Source organism: Notolepis coatsorum (assembly GCF_963971535.1).
Source record: "Notolepis coatsorum genome assembly, chromosome: 1".
In the NCBI taxonomy this organism is placed as follows: Eukaryota; Metazoa; Chordata; class Actinopteri; order Aulopiformes; family Paralepididae; genus Notolepis; species Notolepis coatsorum.
In genome coordinates this window covers 58,863,139-58,890,493 of record NC_140165.1, presented here as the reverse complement: position 1 = coordinate 58,890,493, position 27,355 = coordinate 58,863,139, and the positions used below count along the sequence as shown (strand labels likewise).

General features: G+C 48.5%; 1 protein-coding gene across 1 annotated transcript in view; it reads left to right on the top strand.

Moving 5' to 3' along the window:
* Nucleotides 1-27,128, top strand: part of cyp4f3 (cytochrome P450, family 4, subfamily F, polypeptide 3) — a gene marked incomplete at both ends in the record, with an annotated part of 92,395 nt that extends 65,267 nt beyond the window's left edge. Inside the window, 4 exons of the mRNA XM_084321615.1 lie at nt 25,248-25,381; nt 25,656-25,720; nt 26,483-26,565; nt 26,912-27,128. Coding sequence (XP_084177741.1) covers nt 25,248-25,381; nt 25,656-25,720; nt 26,483-26,565; nt 26,912-27,128 — 499 coding nt within the window. The remainder of the gene's footprint in view (nt 1-25,247; nt 25,382-25,655; nt 25,721-26,482; nt 26,566-26,911) is intronic.
* Nucleotides 27,129-27,355: the final 227 nt, after the last annotated feature.

The window sequence follows — 27,355 nt, the reverse complement described above, 5'->3', positions numbered from 1 at the left end:
AAAGAGTTGTGACGAGTTTACATTGTGCTTAGTTTTTTCTTCTCTCATATCTGTTCAAAGGGAAAAGCTAAGTCATAATGTCTTCTTCGGAGAGTAGACCTACTCTTCACCAGCGGTTCTCCATTCCCGCCTCCGTCGTGCGTTTTGGTGCGGGGCTGCTGCCACTTTTGTGGTTGCCGACCCAGCCCAGGAGGCAGCCGATGGGTAGTTTGCCTCTCCGAGGAGCCGAGGCATCGGTGCCGTCGTTCCGGCAATGGCCTGATCTCGACTCTGGTTCCAGGGAATCGTCCGTTGTTGAACGGTCGGTTGTTTTGGGTCCGGAGGATTTGCGACGCAAACTTTTCGCGTCTGCCCGTTCACGTCGCAAGATGGTGGCATGCAGGCGCGAACGGCCTGGGTTTGGGGAATTGCTGGAGACCAGCGAGGATGCGTCCGGCTCTGGATGTCCGATGGAAACTGAGGACTTCATGGAAGAGTCGGACGGATTCTTGTTTGAAGGTCCTGTGGAGGCGAGTATCCCTCCTATCCAGGAAACACCGGAGGGGGGAGAAATGGCTCCTTGGGACGCCTTGTTCGAAGATGTCGAGGAACCACCTCGGCCTCATCAGCAGGATGCCCTGCTATCAGCCACATCAGACTGTGGCTCCTCAATGAGTCGAAGCCTGCTGCATGTAAGGGATGCGGGTTCGGTGGAGGAAGGTCAGCAGGGGGAACTGCAGGCTTTGTTTCCCGAGCTCATGGCGGTAGCCGCCGCTGCAAACGGCGTGCCGCTGCCGCTGCCATTGCCTGCTCCTGTCCCTGACGATCTCATAGGTCATCTCTGGCAGCGTCGCCCGGTGAGAGGGGTGGATGTTGTCTACCCATTTTCCCTCAATGGGGGCCTATGTTCGTCAGGGTCAGGCGGTTTCTAACATCATGGGACTTGCCCCCGCCTACGTACCAGTTACGCGGGTGTCGGGGTTGGTCAAAGGTATGAGAGAGGGCGTGCCACGGCTTGATAGTCCGATGGCCGCTCTCCTCTGTCCGGATGTGGTGTGGGAACCATTATGCAAGCCGGTTCTCCATGGAAGATCGGCTAGGCGATTGGCATATTGGGGTGACCAGTCATTTATCGCTGGTACACAATCGCTGGCTGCGGCTTCTAACATCGCCCACCTGGCTAGATTTGTATCGGGGATAATGACGGGCGGCATGGATCAGACCGAGGTAAAATGCGATCAGATCACCCAGGCGGCAGGAGCTGTCCTGCACCTTACCCAGGTGCTGGCCATAGCCTCGGGGAAAGTGCGCGCCCTGGCCACCCTGATCCAGCGCCACCTTTGGCTGGAGCAGGCTCGAGTGCCGGAGAAGAAGAGAACCCCTCTTCTGACGGCCAGCCTCTCCGATGCTGGACTGTTCGGGAAGGCCCTGCGGCTGATGACCTCAACGTGCAGAGAGATGGCAGAGGAGAGATCCGTTCTCCAACCCCATTTTCCGCCTCCTGTCCTTGCCGGTGGAGTCAGAAGGCTTCCAAGACGTCGAGCTTCCTCCGCCGTGCCTACCACTGCCTCCGCCGCCGCTGCTGGCCCCTCCAAGAAGGCCAGGAGAAGAGACGGCGCTTCTGCTACCGCCGACCCATCCACGACCGGAGGAGACGGTAGGGAACGTCGAGACCAGCAGACAGTTAACTACCGTCCCTCCGGGGCTCCTCGGGGTGGCAAGACTCGAGCGGCGCGAGGTGGCAGACGCCGCTAAAAGTGACTTTTTCCCTCTGTGTCCCCTCTCCTCTACACCCTCCCCGGCCCCTTATGATTGTGTTTTGTGCCATGTAAATAAAAAGTTCCCCGATATAAGGGGAATTATGTTTTTGGCCAAACAAACTGTGTGTTTCTTCAACAAATCATATGATGGGGTTGCGTAAATGTGAATCTGCACTATTACGTTGAGAGATGAGTCATGTTGTGTTACGAGATTAAGCAAGGTCTGCAAGCATACACTCAGTCGTAGGAGGTTCTATTAGCCTGACGCTCCACATGCAGGTAGAAACTGGTGGTATTCCATTGCTTAAACAAAGTATATGTGTTCCACAATGCTGTTGTGTTAGTTGCAGTAATACTCGTACACACACGTTCCACGGCCTAGCCGTTACTCTCGGTCAGCGTTTGCTATGTACGACATAGACAACGGGTGTAGGATTCACACACATACGACTTGTTTTGTTGTAAATCCTGTTCACATTTTGTGGGTAGCGGGCATTGTATTAGCTTACGCTATACATTAGCATTCTACCGGAGGTTTCAAAATGCTACAGTTGTTATTGTGTGTAGGGAAAGAAGGGTTTTTTGTGAGGGGATGTCGAATAAACCCCTCCTTCCCACTTGGTTGGTTTAGGAGATTTTATCTCATTCTGCTGAGCCAGTCAGGGCAGAGCCGTTAGAACGTCTTGGCAGGGAGGGGGGGGGGGAGGGTTGTCCTGTCGAATCCTATTACAAACAGGAGCCGTGTACAGGGTTTCCCCCGTCATAGCAATGTTGCTATGGCGACGCCTTCCATGAGTTAAAGAGTGTTAAGGTGTCGAGTTAGAGCGTAGGGCTTACGGGTCTGCTACGCTCGATTTATGTGTAAACTTGAGTCAGTTGGTCACGTGACTCACAGTTGACATGTCTTTTTCATAACTACGACTCATGTGGGAAGGCTTCTGGGAAAGTTCGGTCTTTACTCTTTGACTAAAGGAGTGACTGGATGTAAAAACATGTAAACGGTTTTTTACTCCCAGCTGTGCAGTTGGGTTCATACGGGTGATGCTTCTTCTTTATTATTATAAAGAGTTGGATGAATCTATATGAATTGGAAATGGGGGACCCTGATGGAAACAAGACTAACGTCTTTCTCAGGTCTGCATCCCCTTAACAATTGTGTGTATTGAGCCGTACTGTATTGTACCCATTCTGCAATCTGTTGAATAAAGTTTTCATTCATTAATTCATGGAGTTGGTTGCATCCCGCCCCTCTTGTCGTTCCCCTGGGCGCCTTGGGGATTCAATAAGATGGTCTACATAGCCTATTATTGATGTGGATATGCCCGACGCACACATAGTGCTAGCTCGGGATGTTCTGCTGGACATTAGGCAACTGACTGGCGCGCCTTGGTTGCTTGGGGTTAAAACAGCGTTTTTATAAAGCAATTGGGATGGGGGTTTTCCTCTTCCGACGACCTGTGTGGTTGTCGACGTGTTCTCGTTCATATCAGGGGATGATAACGGAATGGATCTGGACATATGTAGAAGGGTATCACGCCCTGGGGGTGGGCCACCGGGCGCGGTTCGCACCGAACGTCTGAGTGGCGCCTTCTTTTTATGTTTAAGATCAACACGCATATCTGCCCCTTCTCCTGGAGTTGGCATGTCGCCGTGGTTAGGGCACGGGACTGGTTCTGGTCACGCTGGTCTGGATCAGTTAAACCCGTTGTCCGCCGGGGATGCAGATCTGCTGTTCTGGTACCCTGAGGGACTTGGGCTTTTTTCAGGGGGAAAAATGCTAGGTCGGTCCGGGTGTCGCAGGGTTAAACGCTATGGAACCCTTGTTGGGTGCATTGTATTCTACACTGTCGTAATGGCTTACGGCCGTGCCAACCTGTACACGCCCGATCTCGTCGGATCTCGGCCGCCACGCAGGTTGGTCTTGGTTAGTACTTGGTTGGGTGACCTCCTGGGAATACCAAGTACGGGGTGTTGGGGCTGGTTTTCCATTCTTGCGCTCTTCTCTTACGCATGGCGAAGAGGGGCCTGTTGGAGTGGTCTTTGACCTCCTCTGGGGACCCTGTGCTCCCCGTATCACCGGGCCCGGTCCGAAGTAATGTTTTCGTTGACCCGTAGGGCCGGGATAACCCTGTTGGAAACTGGAACACGGGTACTGCGGCAGTGCCGCAGGTATGTTTTGGAGTTTTTTCCTGAGGGGTTATGGGACCAACCACCGCATAGGGTAACGACTAGGTGGTTGGTTCTCTGGTGTGTTGGAGCAGTGTCAACTCCCGGGTTAACCGGTTGAGGGTGCCCCTGCACGTTCATGACGTCTGCCAATCGTGTCAGCCTTCTCTGCCTCGACCCCTCTGGGTGGGGGTTTTTAAATGGAGGCTTGGTCATGCAACAACGCCAGCATGCGCCCCTTCCGCCGGGGCGGCTGTGTTCAGCTGTCCCCTCTGGCACCTGTCTCGTCCGCAGTCTCCAGGCTCGGGTTAACAGCCTGTTGCCTGGTTTTTCCCCGGTGCGCTGCCTGCTTCCGTTGGTTAACCTTTTTGTGTGCTTACGGCCATGCTGACTGCCTGTTCTGCAGGGTCAGTGTGCCAGGTGGTGTACTATTGGGGGGACAGGGCCCGCTCGGCTGAGGGGCCTTTGTTCGAATACGCTGGCGATGTGGGGGGCGGGGTCACTAAGTGCCCACCTGGTGGGGTCTTGATGCTGGCATCATGGACTTCTCCGGGCCCCCGTTCCAGGGGGTCCAGTCCCTTTGGTAGGTCTGGGCCTTCCTTCGCGCTCCGCTGCTATGGCCTTGCCACGGGGTTGGGTTTGCCCTTGACCCCATGTTTCTGGGGGCAGTAACGAGGTTGTTTCCTCCGTTCGTTCCCGGGTGGCATGCGGGTTGTGCGTGTGTGTAGTCGTGGGGTCAGGCCACGGCTGCTCACCCTGTGCGTTGAGTTGCTTGAGTGCCTCTTCGCACGGTCGGGTCCGTCGCCCTCCCGGGAAACCTCTAATAGGGGGGGTGCCCTCCATTAGGGGGGGTCGGGGGGGCTCGGCCCTCCCTGTTCTGATGGTCGTGGGGGGCCTTCAGCGGGGTGTATTTGTCGGCCGGTGGCTCCGCTCGGCCTCCCTATGTGCATGAGTGATGCCGAGCGGATCCCCTAATGATACAGAACGTTAGGTTATGACTATAACCAAGTTCTGTTAATTAGGGGTGACGCTCGGCATCCGACGCCGCTGCAGCCCTTGACCTCACCTTGTGGTGAAAGCTTGGGAAGGAGGAGAGCAGGTGACCACACCTGCTTCCGTTGGTTAACCTTTTTGTGTGCTTACGGCCATGCTGACTGCCTGTTCTGCAGGGTCAGTGTGCCAGGTGGTGTACTATTGGGGGGACAGGGCCCACTCGGCTGAGGGGCCTTTGTTCGAATACGCTGGCGATGTGGGGGGCGGGGTCACTAAGTGCCCACCTGGTGGGGTCTTGATGCTGGCATCATGGACTTCTCCGGGCCCCCGTTCCAGGGGGTCCAGTCCCTTTGGTAGGTCTGGGCCTTCCTTCGCGCTCCGCTGCTACGGCCTTGCCACGGGGTTGGGTTTGCCCTTGACCCCGTGTTTCTGGGGGCAGTAACGAGGTTGTTTCCTCCGTTCGTTCCCGGGTGGCATGCGGGTTGTGCGTGTGTGTAGTCGTGGGGTCAGGCCACGGCTGCTCACCCTGTGCGTTGAGTTGCTTGAGTGCCTCTTCGCACGGTCGGGTCCGTCGCCCTCCCGGGAAACCTCTAATAGGGGGGGTGCCCTCCATTAGGGGGGGTCGGGGGGGCTCGGCCCTCCCTGTTCTGATGGTCGTGGGGGGCCTTCAGCGGGGTGTATTTGTCGGCCGTTGGCTCCGCTCGGCCTCCCTATGTGCATGAGTGATGCCGAGCGGATCCCCTAATGATACAGAACGTTAGGTTATGACTATAACCAAGTTCTGTTAATTAGGGGTGACGCTCGGCATCCGACGCCGCTGCAGCCCTTGACCTCACCTTGTGGTGAAAGCTTGGGAAGGAGGAGAGCAGGTGACCACACACCTGCTTATGAAGGTAAGCTAACGAGGGGTGTGGTCAGACGAATACTGGTATTAAAGGTACATTTGTGGAATTTATTCAGTGCGCGTGCACGTACGCGAGGGAGTGCATGAGTGATGCCGAGCGTCACCCCTAATTAACAGAACTTGGTTATAGTCATAACCTAACGTTCCTTCAGGGGGAGGCTGCTACCTGGAAACACAGGGTAACACAAGGGCCAAGGCACATTGAAGCTGTTCTAGTAGATGTATGTCGTTTTCTCTGTTTAATAAGTCATCTGTCTGTATATGTTAGTAGAGGCTGTTTAATAAGTCATCTGTCTGTATATATTAGTAGAGGCTGTTTAATATGTCATCTGTCAGTATATGTTAGTAGAGGCTATTTAATATGTCATCTGTCTGTATTAGCATTAAAATGTGATATCGGAAAATATCGGTATCGGTTTAAAAAAAAAAAATTATATTTTTTCTTTTTTTACATTTTTTTCTTTTTTCTCTTTCAAAACTTTGTTTATTGAAGTTTTTTCGTTGCAATATGAGATGAGCACAGGGTCAAATTGTACACATATATGCCAGACGTATTGCACATATCTACATATAAGTAGTCAAAATATAGGTCTGTTGTGTTATGGTTTGAAACCGACCCCAAACGCAAACGGCACAGAGAGAGTTGTTCAGAGTTAGCCAAAAACAAGGGCGTGTTTATTTACTGAGTCACAAGAATGAATTAGGTGGTGAACAGAACAAACTGGGAAACAGGCATGTGAGGAATGTTTGCGGCTCTGCAGCTTCTCCCAGAAGGTGAATGGTGTGGAATTTGTCCGTGACATCAGAGCCGCTCTGCAGATCCTCCCAGCATATACTCCAGATGAAGGAGGAGAGAGAGATCCGAGTTAGCTCAGCGCACAATTGACACAGAGAGGTGATTGGTGAGGTGAATGGTCCAAACAAAATAAATCCAAGTGACTAGATCTTCGGTGTGAAACACACAGTGAGCAGTGTCCAGAGTAAAACAATACGGTTATCCAAACGAGTAAATCCAATAACAAAAAAGGTGAGAACAGTATGAACAAAAACAGGATCTCTTCGGTGCTTTAAAAACACACAAAAACGATTGATCCAAAAGACTGTTTCCAAAAACTCACCAGAGCGCAACGCGTAAAGCGGGCAGATAAACGAGGCGGCCGCTTTGTACGGGGAAGCAGGTTCTCCAACAGGAATACTTCTCGAGAGTCCTGGGAAGCAACAGAACAGGGAACAGCGACGGGAAGGAACAGGCAAATGCAGGGAATGTTCAAAACGATCCAACATCGGTATTAGGGAGATCAAGGTATTTAAAGCCACGGGGCGCTTAATGACAAGCTGTGACAGCTGCGGGATGAAATTGATCATTGCTCCAGAAGCGTGTGGTTGGGAGAGCACCAATCAAACGGCATCTTACAGGATAGAAGCGTGAGGCGCGGAATGCAATTAATTAACAAAATACCTTAAAGGAACGGAGCGAGTGGGTGGGCAGCGGACAAAACCTCACAGTACCCCCCCCTCCACGGGAGCCACCCGGCGACCAGGCCGACCCGGCTCGCCCGGATGGGCACGATGGAAGTCGGTGATCAGGCCGGGATCCACGATGAGCTGGCGGGAGACCCAGCTCCGTTCCTCCGGGCCGTAACCCTCCCAGTCCACCAGGTACTGGAACCCCCGACCCCGCCGTCGAACGCCCATCAACCGGCGGACCTGCCACTGGGGGTGACCGTCCACCATCTTGGGAGGAGGTGGATCCGGAGCAGGAGGCATCAGGGGACTGAGAGAGACAGGCTTAACCCGGGACACATGGAAAACGGGGTGAATGTGCATGGATGCAGGAAGCTTAAGACGCACCGCCGCCGGACTGAGTACCTTCAGAACCTCGAAAGCTCCGACGAACCGGGGGTTAAGTTTCTTGGCCGAGGACCGAAGTGGGAGGTCCCTCGCGGAAAGCCACACCCTCTGCCCAGGGTGGTACGTCGGCGCAGGAACCCGGCGCCGGTCAGCCCCACGACAGGCGCGCTCTGATGACCGGAGCAGCGCGGTCCTGGCGATCTCCCAGACCCGACGGCACCGGTCGAGGTGGTCCTGCACGGAGGGAACTGCCACCTCCGTCTCCTGTGCAGGGGAAAGAGGGGGTTGGTAGCCCAGGGATACCTCAAAGGGTGAGAGGCCGGTGGCGGAACTGACCATGGAGTTGATGGAGTACTCGACCCAGGGAAGGAAACGGCTCCAAGAAGCTGGTCTTTCGGCAGCCACACACCGAAGAGCAGACTCCACGCTCTGGTTCATCCTCTCCGTTTGTCCGTTAGTCTGGGGATGATAACCAGAGGAAACACTGACCGTTGCCCCCAATCCCTTGCAAAAAGCCCGCCATACCTGGGAAGTGAACTGGGGCCCCCGGTCCGAGACGACATCCTGGGGAAAACCATGGAGGCGAAACACGTGGTGTGTCAGGAGGTCCGCCGTCTCGGCCGCCGAGGGAAGTTTGGGAAGGGCCACGAGGTGAACCCCCTTGCTGAACCGATCCACCACGGTCAGAGGAGGGAAGACCTGTGACGAAGTCCACCGCCACATGTGACCAAGGACGGCTCGGAATGGGAAGTGGCTGTAATAGCCCGGAGGGTGCCTGGTGGGAGGCCTTGCTGCGGGCGCAGACCGCGCAGGCCAGTACGAACTCCTTGACGTTGTTCCTCATGGTGGGCCACCAGAATCGACGAGCCAGGAAGGAGAACGTGCGATGAACGCCCGGGTGGCAGGCGAACCGGCTGGTATGGCCCCACTGGAGGACCCGGGACCGGACTGAGTCGGGGACGAAGAGACGATGAACCGGTACATTGCCTGGAGCGCGATGGAAGCGTAGGGCACGCCTTACCACCCCCTCGATGCCCAAGGTGACGACTCCTACCACCCTGGCCTCCGGGAGGATGGGAGTCGGGTCCTCAGTGGTTGGAGCCCCCTTGGAGTGTAACCGGGACAGGGAGTCGGCCTTCGTGTTGCGGGAACCAGGGCGAAAAGTCAGCGAGAAGTCGAACCGACTGAGGAAGCTGGCCCATCTTGCCTGCCGGCCATTGAGGCGCTTAGAAGCACGGATGTACGTCAGGTTCTTGTGGTCCGTCCAAATGGTAAACGGCTCCTCGGCCCCCTCTAGCCAATGACGCCACTCCTCCAAGGCAGCCACAACCGCCAGCAGCTCACGATTGCCGATGTCATAGTTCCTCTCGGCAGGGAGGAACCGACGCGAGTAGAATGCGCACGGATGTACCTTCTGGTCCGTTGCCGACCGCTGGGATAGGATAGCTCCCAGTCCAGTATCCGAGGCGTCCACCTCAATGATGAACTGTCTCTTGGGGTCTGGATGGAGCAAGATCGGGGCGGAAGTGAACCTCTTCTTGAGGGAGCGGAACGCAGCACACGCCGCTGGGGACCAGTCGAACGGCAGGGCGGGAGAGGTCAGTCTGGTAAGCGGTTCCGCCACTTGACTGTAGTTCCGGATGAACCTTCGGTAGAAGTTGGCAAACCCGAGGAAGCTCTGTAACTCCTTCCGAGAGGTGGGTTCAGGCCATTCCTCCACGGCCTGGATCTTGCGAGGATCAGCTCGGGTTAAGCCCTTCTCCACGATGAAGCCCAGGTAATCGACGGAGTCGGAGTGGAATCGGCACTTCTCCGCCTTGACGAAGAGCCGATTGTGGAGGAGGCGCTCCAGCACACGGCGGACATGCTGGATGTGTTCCTCGAGGGTCTTGGAGAAGATGAGGATGTCGTCTAGGTACACTACCACGAACTCCTCCAGCATGTCACGAAGGACGTCGTTCATGAGCGCCTGGAATACCGCCGGAGCGTTGGTGAGGCCGAACGGCATCACCAGGTACTCGTAGTGGCCCCTGGGAGTCTTGAAGGCGGTCTTCCATTCATCGCCCTCACGGATACGGACAAGATGGTAGGCACTCCGGAGGTCCAGCTTGGTAAAGACGGAAGCCTGGGTGAGAGGCTCGAAGGTGGAGTTCATGAGAGGTAGAGGATACTTGTTCTTAATGGTGATCTCGTTGAGCTGGCGATAGTCGATGCAGGGTCGAAGGTCCTTTGTGTCCTTCTTCCCAACAAAGAAGAAACCGGCCGCCACAGGAGAGGAGGAAGGCCGAATGAGTCCTGCTTCCAAGGACTCAGAGATGTATTGATCCATCGCCGCCTTCTCCGGGACGGTCAGACTGTAGAGGCGGCTGCCGGGAAGGGGAGCCCCTGAGCGGAGGTCGATGGCACAGTCGTAAGGCCGGTGGGGCGGAAGGGCCTGAGCCCTGGACTTACTGAAAACCTCCATGAGGTCGTGGTACTCGGGGGGTATGGTCGAAAGGTCCGGAGGCGGCTCACCAACGGATCTCCGGGGCAGGGGACAGGACGCCGCCTGAAGACACTGGGCATGACAGGAGGAGCTCCAGCCCTTGATGGTACCGGAGGACCAGGCGATGTGGGGCTCGTGCAGCGCGAGCCAGGGCCGGCCCAGGACTACTGGGACAAGAGGGGATCTGGTGATAAGGAACTGGAGTCTCTCAACGTGGTTACCAGCAATGGTCAGCAGGACAGGGCAGGTGCGTTGAGTGATGACAGCCAGGCAGTGTTGGTCCAATGCGAATACCTCCAATGGCCTCACTAGGTCCTCAAGTGGAATGTTGGCCCGGGTAGCAAACTCGTAGTCTAGGAAACTCTCGTCTGCCCCCGAGTCAATGAGTGCCTCCACCGTGGCCCGTTGGTCCGCCCAGGCCAGGGTGACGCTCATCAGATGGCCAGGTGGTGCACGGCTCTGGGAACGAGAAAAACGGCTCACCAGGATCTCCCGGGGTCCCGGCGAGCCTGGTCTTTTGGCCGGGTGGGGCAGTTGGCGATACGGTGTCCCTCCCGACCACAGTAGAGGCAAAGGCCGGACCTGAACCTCGCCTCCCGTTCAGCTTGGCTCAGATGAGAACGTCCCAGCTGCATGGGTTCCTCCTCGGGTACCGAACGGGAGGGAAAAAAACCACCAGTCGTGTTGGGAGCAGGGCGACCAGCAGTAACGTCACGAGTACGGGGGGTCCGGAGTACCTCTGGAGGTCCCTGTCGGGTTCTCTCACGTCTTCTCTCCTGGAGGCGTCCGTCGATGCGAATGGCGAGGCTGAACAGGTCCTCGAGGGACTCAGGTTCCTCACGGGTCGCAAGCTGGTCCCTGACCGCGTCGCTGAGCCCCCTCATGAAGGTAAGACGAAGTGCTTGGTCGTTCCAACCGCTCTCCGTAGCCGCCAGTCTGAACTCCAGCACGTAGCCGGTAACCCCGCCGCTGCCCTGCCGGAAGGTACCCAACCGGGCTCCAGGGTCCAGGCCACGGGCTGGATGGTGGAAAACCCTGCGGAGCTCAGCCACGAAATCTGGGTAGGAGAAACAGAAGTCTGCCTCCATTGCCCAGGAGGCAGTGACCCACTGGGCTGCCCGGCCTGAGAGCAAGTTAGTCATGTAGGCCACTTGGGCTCCCCTTGAAGTGAAACAACTGGGTTGATGTCGAAAAACCAACTCACATTGCATGATGAATGTGGCACAATCCTCGAAGTTACCGTCGAACAGCCGTGGTTCGGAGAGACGGGGCTCCCGAGGTGCGGGATCGGGAGGCGCGGGGCCTGCCAGGGCTGCGGGTGATGCTCCGGCCTGGGCTCCTGAAGGAAGTGGGGTTACAAGCAAGGTGTTACCGGTGTCACTCAGCGTGTGTAAGTGGAGGAGAATACTTGACTGCTGGCTAGCCAGAGCGCCCAGGGACCCCTGAATAGGCAGGACCTGCTCTTGGAGTTCCTGTACAGCAGCCGCAGCCCTGTCTAGCTGTTGACTGTGTTCCTTGGTTAATTCTATCTGGACTGCCAATGCTGTTCTGACTCTCTCTGTGTCGGCTGGGGTCGTCATGGTTGGATGTTATGGTTTGAAACCGACCCCAAACGCAAACGGCACAGAGAGAGTTGTTCAGAGTTAGCCAAAAACAAGGGCGTGTTTATTTACTGAGTCACAAGAATGAATTAGGTGGTGAACAGAACAAACTGGGAAACAGGCATGTGAGGAATGTTTGCGGCTCTGCAGCTTCTCCCAGAAGGTGAATGGTGTGGAATTTGTCCGTGACATCAGAGCCTCTCTGCAGATCCTCCCAGCATATACTCCAGATGAAGGAGGAGAGAGAGATCCGAGTTAGCTCAGCGCACAATTGACACAGAGAGGTGATTGGTGAGGTGAATGGTCCAAACAAAATAAATCCAAGTGACTAGATCTTCGGTGTGAAACACACAGTGAGCAGTGTCCAGAGTAAAACAATACGGTTATCCAAACGAGTAAATCCAATAACAAAAAAGGTGAGAACAGTATGAACAAAAACAGGATCTCTTCGGTGCTTTAAAAACACACAAAAACGATTGATCCAAAAGCAGTGGCGGCTCTGCCACTAGGGGCGCACGGGCGCCGCCCCACCTGCTGTTTAATCAGAGAAGAAGAAAATAAAACTTTTTAGTTTTTAGTTTTATAGCCCTATAAATAATATAAACATGTTTAAAATGAATAATATTTACTCATTTTAAGTATGTTTGTATTTCCAATGCACAATATAACGTTATTATCTAAAATAAAAAAAACACTCGTTTTCCTGAGCAGGAAGTGACGTTTTTTTTATTTTTTCGTATTTCTCGGCCCGGGCTAGACGCGATAGCGCTCTGAGTGCGCGTCACAGTTTGATCGCTGTATCCGTCACAGCCAATCAGTGCATAACGCGTTGTGCGTTGAAATATGACTATTATGTTGGAATCCGGGCGCGATTTGAAGCGGTCTAGCCAGTAGCGTCAAGAATTTCTGTAGCCGCATTTCGCGGAGACGCTCTCTGATTGGCCGATGCCAGTATTTTTTTCCGTAGCAGAATTTCACAGAGACGATCTCTGATTGGCCGAATCCAATTTCTAATGTTCCAATTCTAGCTTATTCCTAGGTTGGTCCGTTGGTGAGAGATAGTTGTGTTGTTGTGTTGTTGTGAGATGCAGGCAGCAGAGCGTGCCGTGACTGCAAGTTCTTTAGACGGTTAAGCTTAGGCACTCTTTCAAAGTTGGTTAAGGTTAGAGTTTGTCTTAGAGCATGGCGATAGAACGCCAGGTAGTTTGCAGTCTGTTCGACGCGGAAAAATGGACAAAGAAATGTACTTGTGTTGTGCTAACACACTTGTGTTGTGCTAACACTTGGCTAACAAGCTATATGGCGGATGCAGTCTGGAGACAGTGGACAGTGGTCTGGAATACATCAACAGTGGATTATACACGTTTATCAAGCTCTCCTGCCCTGAACGTTTCAACTAAACAGTGAGTCTCTCTCTCTCTCTCTCTCTCTCTCTCTCTCTCTCTCTCTCTCTCTCGCTCTCTCTCTCTCGCTATACACAGCTGTCTCCGTGAAATGCGGCTACGGAAAAAAGTATTGACTGTGCTTGCTGAGACGATAATTAATAGGCTAGCGATTCAAAACGCGCTGCTGTGTTGTGAACTATAACATTAATTTAGCTGCTGCTGATGCATAATGAATGAATGGTGAGTTGTTTAAAATGACAACATACATGTGTTAATTATTTGATTTGATTGATCCGAGAGACAGAGAGAGATTGCTCCAGAGCATCTCAGAGCATTACATTTTCAACTCGACCTATTAACGTGAACTGCGACCCACAAGGCACCAGCGCCAGCGGCCGCTACTGTCCAAAAGACTGTTTCCAAAAACTCACCAGAGCGCAACGCGTAAAGCGGGCAGATAAACGAGGCGGCCCCTTCGTACGGGGAAGCAGGTTCTCCAACAGGAATACTTCTCGAGAGTCCTGGGAAGCAACAGAACAGGGAACAGCGACGGGAAGGAACAGGCAAATGCAGGGAATGTTCAAAACGATCCAACATCGGTATTAGGGAGATCAAGGTATTTAAAGCCACGGGGCGCTTAATGACAAGCTGTGACAGCTGCGGGATGAAATTGATCATTGCTCCAGGAGCGTGTGGTTGGGAGAGCACCAATCAAACGGCATCTTACAGGATAGGAGCGTGAGGCGCGGAATGCAATTAATTAACAAAATACCTTAAAGGAACGGAGCGAGTGGGTGGGCAGCGGACAAAACCTCACATGTTGAATGTAGACAATATACATATTTGCACAAAGCTACATATAATTAGTCAAAATATAGGTCTGTTGGATAAACAATATACTTATTGCACAAAGCTATGTATAAATAGACAAAATATAGGTCTGTTGAATGTAAATAATATACATACCGTAATTCCTCTAATAGTAACCGGTATTCAATTAAAAACCGGGTCTCTATTAATGACCGGGTGCACTGTTGAGCTAAGCAATTATAAGCCGGCCTCCTAATACAAGCCGGGTATATTTTGTTATTGTTGTTATATGCTGGCCTGGCTGTGCAGTAAATACCATATAATGGTATGGTGTTAATGTTTACCAAGAGAGTAAGCCTACCTCAGAATTGTATAAAACGAAGTTATTATTATTATTATTATTATTATTATTATTATTATTATTATTATTATTATTATTATTATTATTATTATTATTATTATTATTATTATTATTATTATTATTATTATTATTATTATTATTATTATTATTATTATTATTATTATTATTATTATTATTATTATTATTATTATTATTATTATTATTATACCAGTATTGTGATTGCACTATTTTACTTTATTTAACTTTTTTTGACCACCTGTAATTGCACTGTTTACTACCGTATTTCATACAGTACTTGGTTTCAATAAATGAACCCAGTACATTTTACTGGGTTCAAACTGACACAAAATGTTGATTTATTCATTATGATCGGTTTGAAAATTAGAAATATAGGCCTCTCTCTTATACATGCCTCCTCCTAATACAAGCCTGGTATCCGCTACAGTTGAAACAAATACAAGCCGGGGTTACTATTAGAGGAATTACGGTATTGCACAAAGCTACGTATAAGTAGTCAAAGTATAGGTTTGTTGAATATATAGACTAAAGCGAGTACACCACAAAATAAATATAGATATTGTTTCGGACATACAGTCAATTAAACAGATATGTACACTCAGGACAAGGACTGTACAGCAGAAATAGAGGAATGGAACAAATTTTTTTCTTTTTTTTAAGTGAGAAGGTAGACATCAGGTTACATTTGCACATGTAGATAGGTCAATCGACTGGACAGTGCTAGGCTAGGAGTGAGCATTATTTATGGGGGGGTCGATTGAACCTTGTTCCCCAACATAAGTAAAGAAACAACCCCATGTTTTATAAAATCTAGCTGTAGAACCCCTTATGACACACCTTATTTTCTCCATCTTAAGGAAGTGCAAAATATCCCTGAGCCACATAGAGTGAGATGGAGGAGTGGGTGACTTCCAATGCAGTAAAATGAGACGTCTAGCCAGGAGAGTAACAAATGCCACCAGGTCAGCTTTATATCGTGGCAGAGACAGGGTAGTAGGGGAGATAGAGACACCAAAGCAAGCAGTTATGGCAGTCGGGCTGATTGGGATCTCAATACTATTTGAGATAGTTTCAAATATTTCAGACCAAAAGTTATGTAGGGAAGGGCAGGACCAAAACATGTGACTATGTGTAGCAGGGGCACGGTGACATCTGTCACAGGTGGGATCAATGTTGCCATAGATCTTGGCTAGCCTGACTTTAGTAAAGTGTGAACGGTGAACAATTTTACATTGGATCAGTCCGTGCCTGGCACAAATTGAAAAGGAGTGGACCCGGTGTAGAATATCCTCCCACAGGTCTTCTGTGATGTCCTCACCCAGGTCCTCCTCCCATCTCCTCCTGATCTTTTCTAATGAGGTAGGACGCAGTGAGGAAATCAAGCCATACAGGACAGATATAATACCCTTTGTGACCAGTGTAGGCTTTAGTAAAGTGTCAATAGGAGTGGCTTCTGGGAGTTTGGGGAACTGTGGGTTGATATTACGTACAAAACTGCAGACTTGCAAGTATCTGAAGAAATGTGACCTCGAAAGAGAAAACTTGTCAGACAGTTGTTCAAATGATGCAAAAATGTTTTCTATATATAAATCACTGAACGTTCTAATACCAAGAGGGGACCAGGAGAGAAAAGCTCTATCCATCACAGAGGGGGGGGGGGGGGGGGGACAGGGTTAGCTGTAATTGGAGCTAGTAAAGAAAAAGATTGTAAACCAAAATGTCGTCTGAACTGATTCCATATCCTGAGTGTAGATTTGACAATAATATTTTTAGAGTAGGGAGAGGTGGGAAAAAGTAGAGGTGCGTGAGCAAGAGCAGCCAGTGAGGCAGGGCTGGAAGAAGAGGATTCCAAAAGCAATCATACAGGGGATGAAGGTGTGTCTTCAAACCTTGCCCAATGTTGTAGTGCTCTAAAGTTGGCTGCCCAATAATAGAATTTAAAATTGGGCAGAGCCATCCCTCCCAGAGGTTTTGGTCTTTGTAGGAGGGCTTTACCGAGCCTAGGGACTCTCCTATTCCAGATGAACTGCGACACCAAACTGTACATTTTCTGGAAAAATGCTTGTGTGAGAAAGATGGGTAAACATTGAAAAAGGTATGAGAATTTTGGCAGGGAGTTCATTTTAACTGAGTTGACTTGTGCCGTTAAGGACAGGGGTAATAGCGACCATCTTTCAAAGTCTTTATGCAGTTTGCTTAACAAAGGGGAGAAGTTAAATTTAAATAAATCCTTAAATTTGTCTGTGAAACGAATGCCAAGATATGTGAAGCCAAGTGGGGAAATTTTTAAGGGCAAAGTATGTAAGGGGTAATTTCGACCTTCAGCATTCAGAGGGAATAGCTCACTTTTATATAAGTTTAGTTTATATCCTGATATTTCACAGAATGAACTGAAAACGTCAAGGGCAGCTGGAATAGAGACAGAGAGATTCGATACATATCATCCGCATAAAGTGAAGTCTTCTGTTCCATGCCAAACCTATGAATACCAGTTATGTTAGGATTTGATCTGAGAGCAATGGCCAATGGTTCTATTGCGATATTAAATAATAAGGGACTCAAATTGCAGCCTTGCCGAGTAGAGCGAAAGAGAGGGAAATATTCAGAATGTGTGTTGTTGGTTCTGACTGAGGCTATAGGGGAGGTATAAAGCAGTTTCACCCAGGTGATAAATGTTTTACCCAAGCCAAATCTCTCCATGGTGTAGAATAGGTAGCTCCACTCCACCCGGTCAAAAGCCTTCTCGGCATCTAGTGAGATCACAGCTTACATTAAGAAGCTGTCTAGTGTTAAAAGAAGAGTACAGTTTTTTTATGAATCCAGTCTGATCTGGGGAAATAATAGAGGGTAGTACCGATTCTAAACGCATAGATAGTAGTTTGGAAAGAAGCTTTAAATCCACGGATAGCAAACTTATAGGACGGTAGCTCCCACATAGGAGAGGGTCTCTGTTCTTCTTCAAGATTAAGGAAATTGTGGCCTGAGTAAGTGTATGGGGCAATTTAAAAGAGCAGAAGGATTCATTGTACATATCAATAAGAAGTGGCACCAATTTGCCAAAAAACTTCCTATAGGATTCGATTGGGTAACCATCGGGGCCTGGGCATTTACCTGCCTGCATGTTGTGAGCAGCCTCTTCAATCTCCTCTATTGTGATAGGCTCATCCAGTTTCACCGCTGAGTCAGAGTCAACTTTAGGAATATCAAGAGAGTCAAAAAAGTTGCTAAAGGCAAACGGGTCAGTGGGTTGTTCTGCAGCATAGAGAGATGAGTAGAAGTTTTTAAATTGTTAATTAATTTCTTTGGGATCTGTAGTTCTACCTGTTGGAGTTTGGATTTGTGGTATTTGATGCGAAGCTGATGCCTGTCTTAATTGATGAGCTAATAGTTTATTCGCCTTATCTCCGTGTTCATAGTAATTGTATCTGGATTTGAATAGTAATTTTTCGGTATGGGTGGTAGTCAGAGTATCGAATTCTGCTTGTAACAATAGGCGTTCCTTATATAAATCAGGTGATGGAGCGATAGAGTAAACGTTGTCAATCGAAGAATAGCTTTTGCCTAGTGCAAAAGCTAATGGGGATCCTAAATAAACATAAACATAAATCTGAGTGATCTGTTTGGTTAAATTTTCTAATTTCTTCCTTCTGACTCTAGTCTCATAAGTGCAGTAAGAAATAATTTCCCCCCTTAAGTATGCCTTCAGTGTCTCCCATAGTAAGGAAGCTGAGATCCCATGCGTCTTATTGATATCCAAAAAAAATCTGCTTGGAAATAAAAGTAACAGAATCTTCGTTCGACAACAAACTAGTATTCAGTCGCCAGGGTGGTCGGGTGTTATCACATCCCCTAATTTGCAGCTCCATTAGAACTGGAGAGTGGTCCGATATGACAATAGTATCATATGAGCAAGATAGTACTGATGAGATGAGCCGATTGTCGATCAAGAAATAATCAATACGAGTGAAGGTGTGATGAACATGAGAGAAGAATGAGTATGCTCTGCTAAATGGGTTGTGAAAACGCCAAGGATCTGAAAGTGAAAACTCTTCCATAAAAGATTGAATGGTTTTAGCAGAGCTTGAAAGTACTGCATTTCTGGTAGATGAGCGATCCAATGATGGATTAAGCCAATAATTGAAGTCGCCTCCTAATATTAGATATTAGATAATGTGTGGAGAGGTCAGGTATCGAAGAGAACACATATCTAAAACATTTGCTATTATCCCAGTTAGGGCCGTAGATATATATATATATATATATTTTTTTTTACCTTTATTTTACCAGGTAGTCACTTGAGATCAAAGATCTCTTTTTCAAGCAAGACCAGGGCCCTCATTCATCAACGTGTTCTACGCACAGATTTGTGCTTACCCTGTGCGTACGATCATTTCTAAGCAAAGAGTGGGATTCATCAATTTCAACTTGAACTTGACTCCGTGCTTACGTCTACGCACAGGTCAGAGCACACTTAGCTGACGCCCAGTGGTAGAATATCGTTACTACGCATAAGCACTCCTCAGTTCTGCATTAGTTTCAAGGCGGAAATAAGCTTCCGTGCATTAGTGTTCAACTTCTGTATGACCCGTAATTCATTATAGTTCATTGTAAAATAGCGACAGTAGTGTAATTATAACGGGCTCACACGCGAACAAGAGGTTGTTTCAAGTTTCAAGTTTCTTTAATAGTTGTCATACAGAAGTACAGAATACTTTCATACAAAATGCTTCTTACTGTTACGCTCCGTGCTAGACAAGATAGTATCAAATAACATAGTATAGCATGTAATTTAGAAGAAGAAAATGAGGTCACAGTGTTCGGTATAGACATATGTACAATGTTCTGAGTTACCATATAATATACAATACTATGCAGTGTACTAATGTACAGTACTATATAGTGCAAAGCAGAAATGGGATGAGGTACAATTTAGGTACAATTTACAGTAAGGTGTACGAGTTGTAGTGCAATCCTTCATCAATAAATATAAAGTGTGGGGAGTGGGTGCTACAGTGTGTTTGTTTAAAGTGGGTGTGTGCTATAAAGTGTGTGGAGTGGGTGCTACAGTGTGTTTGTTTAAAGTGAGTGTGTGCGTGTGGATGTGTGTGCTATGTGCGTTTGGTGGTTGTTGTTGTGTAGTGTTCATTGTTCGTTTAGCAGCCTGATGGCCTGGGGATAGAAGCTTCTTCTGAGTCTTTCTGTGCTCGCCTTGAGACTCCGGTATCGCTTGCCTGACCGCAGCAGTTCAAAGAGGCAGTTGTTCGGGTGACTGGAGTCTTTAATGATTCTCTTAGCCTTGCCCTTGCAACGCTTGTTGTAAATGTTCTGGAGGGTGGGGAGCCCCCCTCCAATTGTGCGTTCGGCTGAAAGTGTCACTCTTTGTAGTCTGCTTCGGTCTTGTGCAGTGCTATTCCCAAACCAGGAGGTGATGTTGCCAGTCAAGATGCTCTCTATTGTACATGAGTAGAAGTTCTTAAGGATCTTCTGGCTGACTTGGAACTTCCTTAGGCGCCTGAGGAAGTAGAGGCGTTGTTGTGCCTTCTTCACAACACTGTCAATGTGTGTGGTCCATGTCAAGTCCTCGGATATGTAGGCTCCGAGATACTTAAAGCTGTTGACTCTCTCAACCGGTGCCCCGTCGATGCTGAGGGGGCTGTAGTCCTTGACCCCCGACCTCCTGAAGTCCACAATCATCTCCTTTGTTTTGCTGACGTTCAGGGAGAGGCTGTTTTCCTGGCACCATCCCGCCAGGACCTTGACCTCTTCCAGGTAGGCCCTCTCGTCGTTGGCAGAGATCAGGCCCACCACCACTGTGTCGTCAGCAAATTTGATGATTGTATTGCTACTCCGCTGAGCCACACAGTCGTGTGTGTACAGGGAGTAGAGGAGGGGACTCAGAACACAGCCCTGGGGGGCCCCTATGTTGAGGGTGATGGATGAGGAGGTGCAGTTGCCTGCTCTCACCACCTGGGGTCTGCCAGTCAGGAAGTCCAAGACCCACTGGCAGAGGTCATAGTTCAAGCCCAGGTCCCTGAGCTTGGCTATGAGTATGGAGGGGACTATGGTATTGAATGCCGAGCTGTAGTCGATGAATAGCATTCTCACATAGTTCCCCTGCCTCTTGTCCAGGTGTGATGCTGCTGTGTGCAGCACATGGGCTATGGCGTCCTCCGTGGACCTGTTGGGGCGGTATGCAAATTGCAGGGGGTCCATGTTGATGGGGAGGGAGGAGCAGATGTAGCCCTTTACTAGCTTCTCAAAGCACTTCATGCTATGGAGGTGAGAGCTACAGGGCGGTAGTCGTTGAGGCAAGCAGGCTTGGATTTTTTGGGTACAGGGATAATAGTGGACTTCTTCAGGCAGGTGGGGATGACAGCCTGTTCTAAGGACAGGTTAAATATGTCAGTGAATACTGGGGCCAGTTGGTCGGCACAGACTTTTAGGACGCGGCCGGGGATGCCGTCCGGACCTGCTGCCTTCCTGATATTCACTTTTTTAAAGGTCCGCCTCACCTCATGCTCTGTTACCCTGAACACTGCGTCTCCATCAGCAGCCGACCCCCCCCCCCCATTGCTGTGGCTTGTGGGCTGGTGTTGTTATTACCAGCATCAAACCTCGCATAGAAGGTATTGAGGTCATTTGCTAAGGAGATGTCACTGTTCAGTTTGAGGGAGGCGCCTTTGTAGTCTGTCATCGTTTTGAGCCCCTGCCACATAGCTCTAGAGTCAGCTTGTTCAAACTGGAGTTCAATTTTATCCCTGTAGCGCCGTTTGGCCTCTGTCACTGTCCTCCTTACGTTGTATCACGCCACCTTGTGGTCATTCATGTTGCCTGCCACTAGGCCGTCGTTGTATGCTTTGGTGCGCTCTCTCAGAGCTTCACGGACGGATTTGTCTACCCAGGGTTTTTGATTTGGGTAAACTCTCATTTTGGTAGTGGGGATTGTTTCTTCCACCAAAGTACAAACATAGTCCAGCACTGTCTCCGTGTAGACATTAATGTTATCTGTGTCGCGGAACACGTTCCAGTCTGTGCAGTCAAACGCAGCCTGTAGCATCTCCTCTGACGTCAAATCCCATTTCTGCACCTCTCGCGAGACTACAGGAGTACTTTTGATTCTCTGTTTGTACTTTGGTGAAAGAAAAATGGACTCGTGATCTGATTTACCAAAGCCACTATCAGAATGAGCCTTGTAGCCACCTTTAAATTGCGTGTAACAGTGATCTAGGATGTTACCGCCTCTGGTGTTGCAAGTCACATGCTGATAGAAGTCAGGTAATACCTTTCTCAGATTGGCGCTATTGAAATCACCCAGCACTAAAATGGCGGCGTTAACGTTCGCCGCTTGTATTCTATTTACCTCGTCGTGGAGTCTGGAGAGCGCGACGTTGTTACTGGCTTGCGGTGGAATATACACTCCTACGAGGATGATCGCCGTTAACTCCCTCGGGAGGAAGAAAGGACGACACTTGATGGTTATATATTCCAGGTCTGGGCAGCAGTGGTTGGATAATTCCTTCACGTTAGTTGGATCGCTCCAATTGTTGTTAAACATGAAGGCGATACCTCCTCCACGTTGTTTGCCGGACTCTGCTGTACGATCCTTGCGGTGGATAAAGAAGTGTTCGGCCGGTTGGATAGCGTGGTCTGGGACGTCCGGCGCCAGCCACGTCTCGGTGAAGCAGAGAACGTTGCAGTCTCTGACGTCTCTTTGGTATTGAATCCTTGCTCGGATATCGTCCAGTTTATTGTCAATTGATTGTACATTGGCTAGCAATATACTGGGTAATGGCGTTCGGTGGCGTCTGGATCTCAGCCTGTTACGGATCCCAGCTCTCTTCCCACGCCGTCTGGTTCCTTTGTTCCTGGGATCAGGGTCTGGTCCCATTTTCCTGAGAATCTCCTCAGGCCATTGTTGCGGTTCGGTTGGCCTGCTTGTTTGGCACGGGGGGGCAGACGCAAAACACCAACCTCCAAACGCGATTAGATATTGTTTCAAATAAAAAGCAAATTATTTTGTGTGTCATGTTTCCAAATAAGATTGGTCACGAAATGCTTTCTACTTCAATTTGTTGGTTAGAATAGATGACCTCCGTTGAAACTTCACTGAGACTAACAGTCTATTTGTGAGCTCCCGCACAGATGTGATGATAATAATAATAACAATAATAATAATAGCTTCATTTTATATAGCGCCTTTCAAGAGACCCAAGGTCGCTTTACATAGATAGGGGGGGGGGGGGAATAACAAAGTAACCAGCACAAATCTACCATTTGGGTCAGAGAGAACATCTGAGCAAATAAAATTTATTGATTTGTGAATTAAAATTGCCACACCTCTAGCTCTGCTCTGATTTTTTTTTACATTTCTATAACCTTTATTTACCCAGGCAAGCAAGTAAGAACAAATTCTGATTTTATTTATTGTCAAAAGTATGCATAATGTTGTGTTAATTCCACAACAAGAGATATGTAATGTTAATTCCCTGAAATTATTCCGTTTTTTGGGGGGGAAACCCTGCATATATCGGTATCGGTTGATATCGGTATCGGAAATTAAGAGTTGGACAATATCGGTATATCGGTATCGGTAAAAAAGCCAATATCGAGCATCCCTAGTCTGTATATATTAGTAGAGGCTGTTTAATAAGTCATCTGTCTGTATTAGTAGAGGCTGTTTAATAAGTCATCTGTCTGTATTAGTAGAGGCTGTTTAATAAGTCATCTGTCTGTATATATTAGTAGAGGCTGTTTAATATGTCATCTATCTGTATATGTTAGTAGAGGCTATTTAATAAGTCATCTGTCTGTATATATTAGTAGAGGCTGTTTAATATGTCATCTGTCTGTATATGTTAGTAGAGGCTGTTTAATATGTCATCTGTCTGTATATATTAGTAGAGGCTGTTTAATATGTCATCTGTCTGTATATGTCATAGAGGCTGTTTAATGTCGTCTGTCTGTATATGTTCAGTAGAGGCTGTTTAATAAGTCATCTGTCTGTATATGTCATAGAGGCTGTTTAATATGTCACCTGTCTGTATGTGTTTCTTGCACACACATACATGGCTGCCTGCACCATTGGTAACCACTTTCAAAAGAAAATGTCAAATATATATGCAGTGGTGGAGCAGGTAATCACTGGGAAAGCATAGTATCGTCCAGTAGCGGCTGCTGGTTCTCTCTCCACTAGGGGCGCTATACCAAAACATTTTGCAAACATGTACAGTACCACGCAACCGACTCATGGCAAGACGTGAGCGATTCGACTCACGCTCACGGCAATGAATCGGCTCTTATGAACGAGTCGCTCAACTGTTACTACAACAACACACAACCAGTCAAATAAAGTATAGTCTAATTCACAACTTGAAACACAATATATAAATAGAAAAGTTAGAAACAAAACTCGCTCCGTCTCCAAACACACGCAGATCTCTCCCTCTCTCCTTCTCTCTCTCACACACAGTGCGACGTGGAATCGATTCGTTACACAATCAGACCTATTATATACCAAGAATAACTTCAGTATGAGTACAGGGCTGTACACATATTTTGCATATTGTTAAACGAGCCAAGGCTAGCTATTAAACTATCGATATGAATCGAAAATCTGGGACCCTGATGTAAACAAGACAAACGTCTTTCTCTGGTCTGCATCCCCTTAACAATTGTGTGTATTGAGCCGTACTGAATTTGTACCCATTCTGCAATCTGTTAATAAAGTTTTCATTCATTCATTCATTCAAACATAGACGATATTGAACAAGCCATAATCCACGTATTTTCAATCCAAAAGAAGAGAGAGAGAGAGAGAGAGAGAGAGAGAGAGAGAGAGAGAGAGAGAGAGAGAGAGAGAGAGAGAGAGAGAGAGAGAGAGAGAGAGAGAGAGAGAGAGAGAGAGAGAGAGAGAGAGAGAGAGAGAGAGAGAGACTCACTGTTTAGTTGACACGTCCAGGGCAGGAGGGCTTGCCTTGATAAAGTGTATAATCCACTGTTGATGTATTCCAGACCACTGTCCACTGTGTCCAGACTGCATCCGCCATATAGCTTGTTAGCTTATTAGCAGTTAGCACCACACAACACAAGTACTTCATTCCTTTGTCCATTTCCGCGTCGAACAGACTGCAAACTACCTGGCGTTCTATCGCCATGCTCTAAGACAAACTCTAACCTTAACCAACTTTGAAAGAGTGCCTAAGCTTAACAGTCTAAATAACTTGCAGTCACGGCACACTCTAAGACAAACAGCTGCATCTCACAACAACACAACTATCTCTACCACCAACGGACCAACCTAGGAATAAGCTAGAATTGGAACATTAGAAATTGGATTCGGCCAATCAGAGATCGTCTCTGTGAAATTCTGCTACGGAAAAAAATACTGGCGTCGGCCAATCAGAGAGCGTCTCCGCGAAATGCGGCTACAGAAATTCTTGACGCTACTGGCTAGACCGCTTCAAATCGCGCCCGGATTCCAACATAATAGTCATATTTCAACGCACAACGCGTTACGCACTGATTGGCTGCGACGGATACAGCGATCAAACCATGACGCGCACTCAGAGCGCTATCGCGTCTAGCCCGGGCCGAGAAATACAGAAAAATAATAAAAAAAGAAAAGTGAGTCACTTCCTGTTCAAGAAAACAAGTATTTTTTTTTTTATATAATAACGTTATATTGTGCATTGGAAACACAAACATACTTAAAATGAGTAAATATTATTAATTTTAAACATGTTTATATTATTTATAGGGCTATAAAACAAAAAACGTATTTTTCTTGTTCTCTCATATAACCAGGGTAGGGCCTGAGGGGGGGCGGCGCCCGAGCGCCCCTAGTGGCGAGCCGCCACTGCTATCGTCTCTTTCAACATGGAGGAAGAATGAGCATTCCAAATGCCTTGTTGTTGTTATTATGTATCTTCCTATAGGGATGACCTCTCCAGCCTCCCCTTCACCACCATGTGTATCAGAGAGACACTCAGGCTCCACCCTCCTGTATCTGCCGTCACCAGAAAATACACTCGGGACATGGGACTGCCTGGAGACAGGACCGTACCAACAGGTGAGAATAGATACTCTCAGGCCAGGTGAGAATAAATACTCTCAGGACAGGTGAGAATAAATACTCTCAGGCCCGGTGAGAATAAATACTCTCAGGACAGGTGAGAATAAATACTCTCAGGACAGGTGAGAATAAATACTCTCAGGACAGGGGATTGTACAACAGGTGAGAATAAATACTCCCAGGACAGGGGATATTAGTGAAATTAAATTATTAATGCTGGGATGACATTATTTCCTGTTGCTTTGGTTTTTCTTCTATGAATCTGTCTCAGGTGCCATCTGCCTGGTCAGCATCTATGGAACACACCACAACCCTGACGTCTGGTGCAACCCAGATGTAAGGAGCTATACTCTACACCTCTAAACTTCTGTTCTGGTCTCTTGTGTTTTGTTCTGGTTTGTTGTGTTTTGTTCTGGTTTGTTGTGTTTTGTTCTGGTTTGTTGTGTTTTGTTCTGGTTTATTGTGTTTTGTTCTGGTTTATTGTGTTTTGTTCTGGTTTATTGTGTTTTGTTCTGGTTTGTTGTGTTTTGTTCTGGTTTATTGTGTTTTGTTCTGGTTTATTGTGTTTTGTTCTGGTTTATTGTGTTTTGTTCTGGTTTATTGTGTTTTGTTCTGGTCTATTGTGATTTGTTCTGGTTTGTTGTGTTTTGTTCTGGTTTATTGTGTTGTGTTCTGGTTTATTGTGTTGTGTTCTGGTTTATTGTGTGTTATCCCTACTGTGATGTTGTGCTTTGTTGTAGTTCGTTTTTGTGGAACAATTCAATACCCAATACCCTGCCATATGGATGAACCTCTTTTTTTCTCTCCTCTCCTCATCTCTTCTCCTTTCCTCTCCACTCCTCCTTTCTTCTCGTTTTCTCTCCTCCTCTTCTCATTTCCTCACCTCTTCTCCTTTGCTCTCATTTCTCCTCCTCTCCTCTTCTCCTTTGCTCTCCTCTCTTCTCCCGATAAAGCATCTCTCTCAGGTGCTGTGTATGTAATGGTAGATGTGTCATGCTGTGCTCTGACACCTAGGATGACGAAGACCACGATGAAGTCAGTGGAGGTGAAGCTGTGTTAATGTTTCATAATGTATGTTTATCACTCTCCCTTCGTTAGGAGTATGACCCCCTGCGATTTGACCCAGCCAACACACAGGGGCGCTCTTCTCATGCATTCATCCCCTTCTCCTCAGGGCCCAGGTACTGATCTATCCTTCTCTTCATGTCCCGCTCTATCCTTCTCTTCGTGTACCGCTCTATCCTTCTCTTCATGTACTGATCTATCCTTCTCTTCATGTCCCGCTCTATCCTTCTCTTCGTGTACCGCTCTATCCTTCTCTTCATGTCCCACTCTATCCTTCTCTTCGTGTCCCGCTCTATCCTTCTCTTCATGTCCCGCTCTATCCTTCTCTTCATGTCCCGCTCTATCCTTCTCTTCATGTACTGCTCTATTGGTCTCCTGTTTTATTGCTTAATTAGAAAACTGAAGTACCCTGTACATGTTTGTCTGTAGACAATCTGATTATCTATGCATCTGTCTCTATAGAAACTGCATAGGTCAGAAGTTCGCCATGGCAGAGCTCCGCGTTGTCGTAGCGATGACCCTGCTGAGGTTCCGTCTGAGCCTTGGCGTCGACCCTGACCTCCAGACGCCCCCGAGGGGTGTTCGCAGACTCCCCCTGCTCGTCCTGCGTGCTGAAGGGGGCCTCTGGCTGCAGCTGGAGCCCCTGACTCCACCCGGCTGGGAGGAGCCACCTAAGTAACCCAGTAGATTCACCCAAGAGGAGGATTATGAATGCTGGCATGACATGAGGCGCTTCATTTCCCAAAAAAGTCTAGTGTGCGTGTGTGTACTGTACATGCCAACAACTCTATCCATCTCAAAATACTGGTTGCAGTTAGTTTATTAATTAGTTCTTTAGTGGAAGTCAATGGGGGCCCAAACCAATATAAACAAAGTACCTTTCAGTTTCCTGTTTCAGTCTCCAGA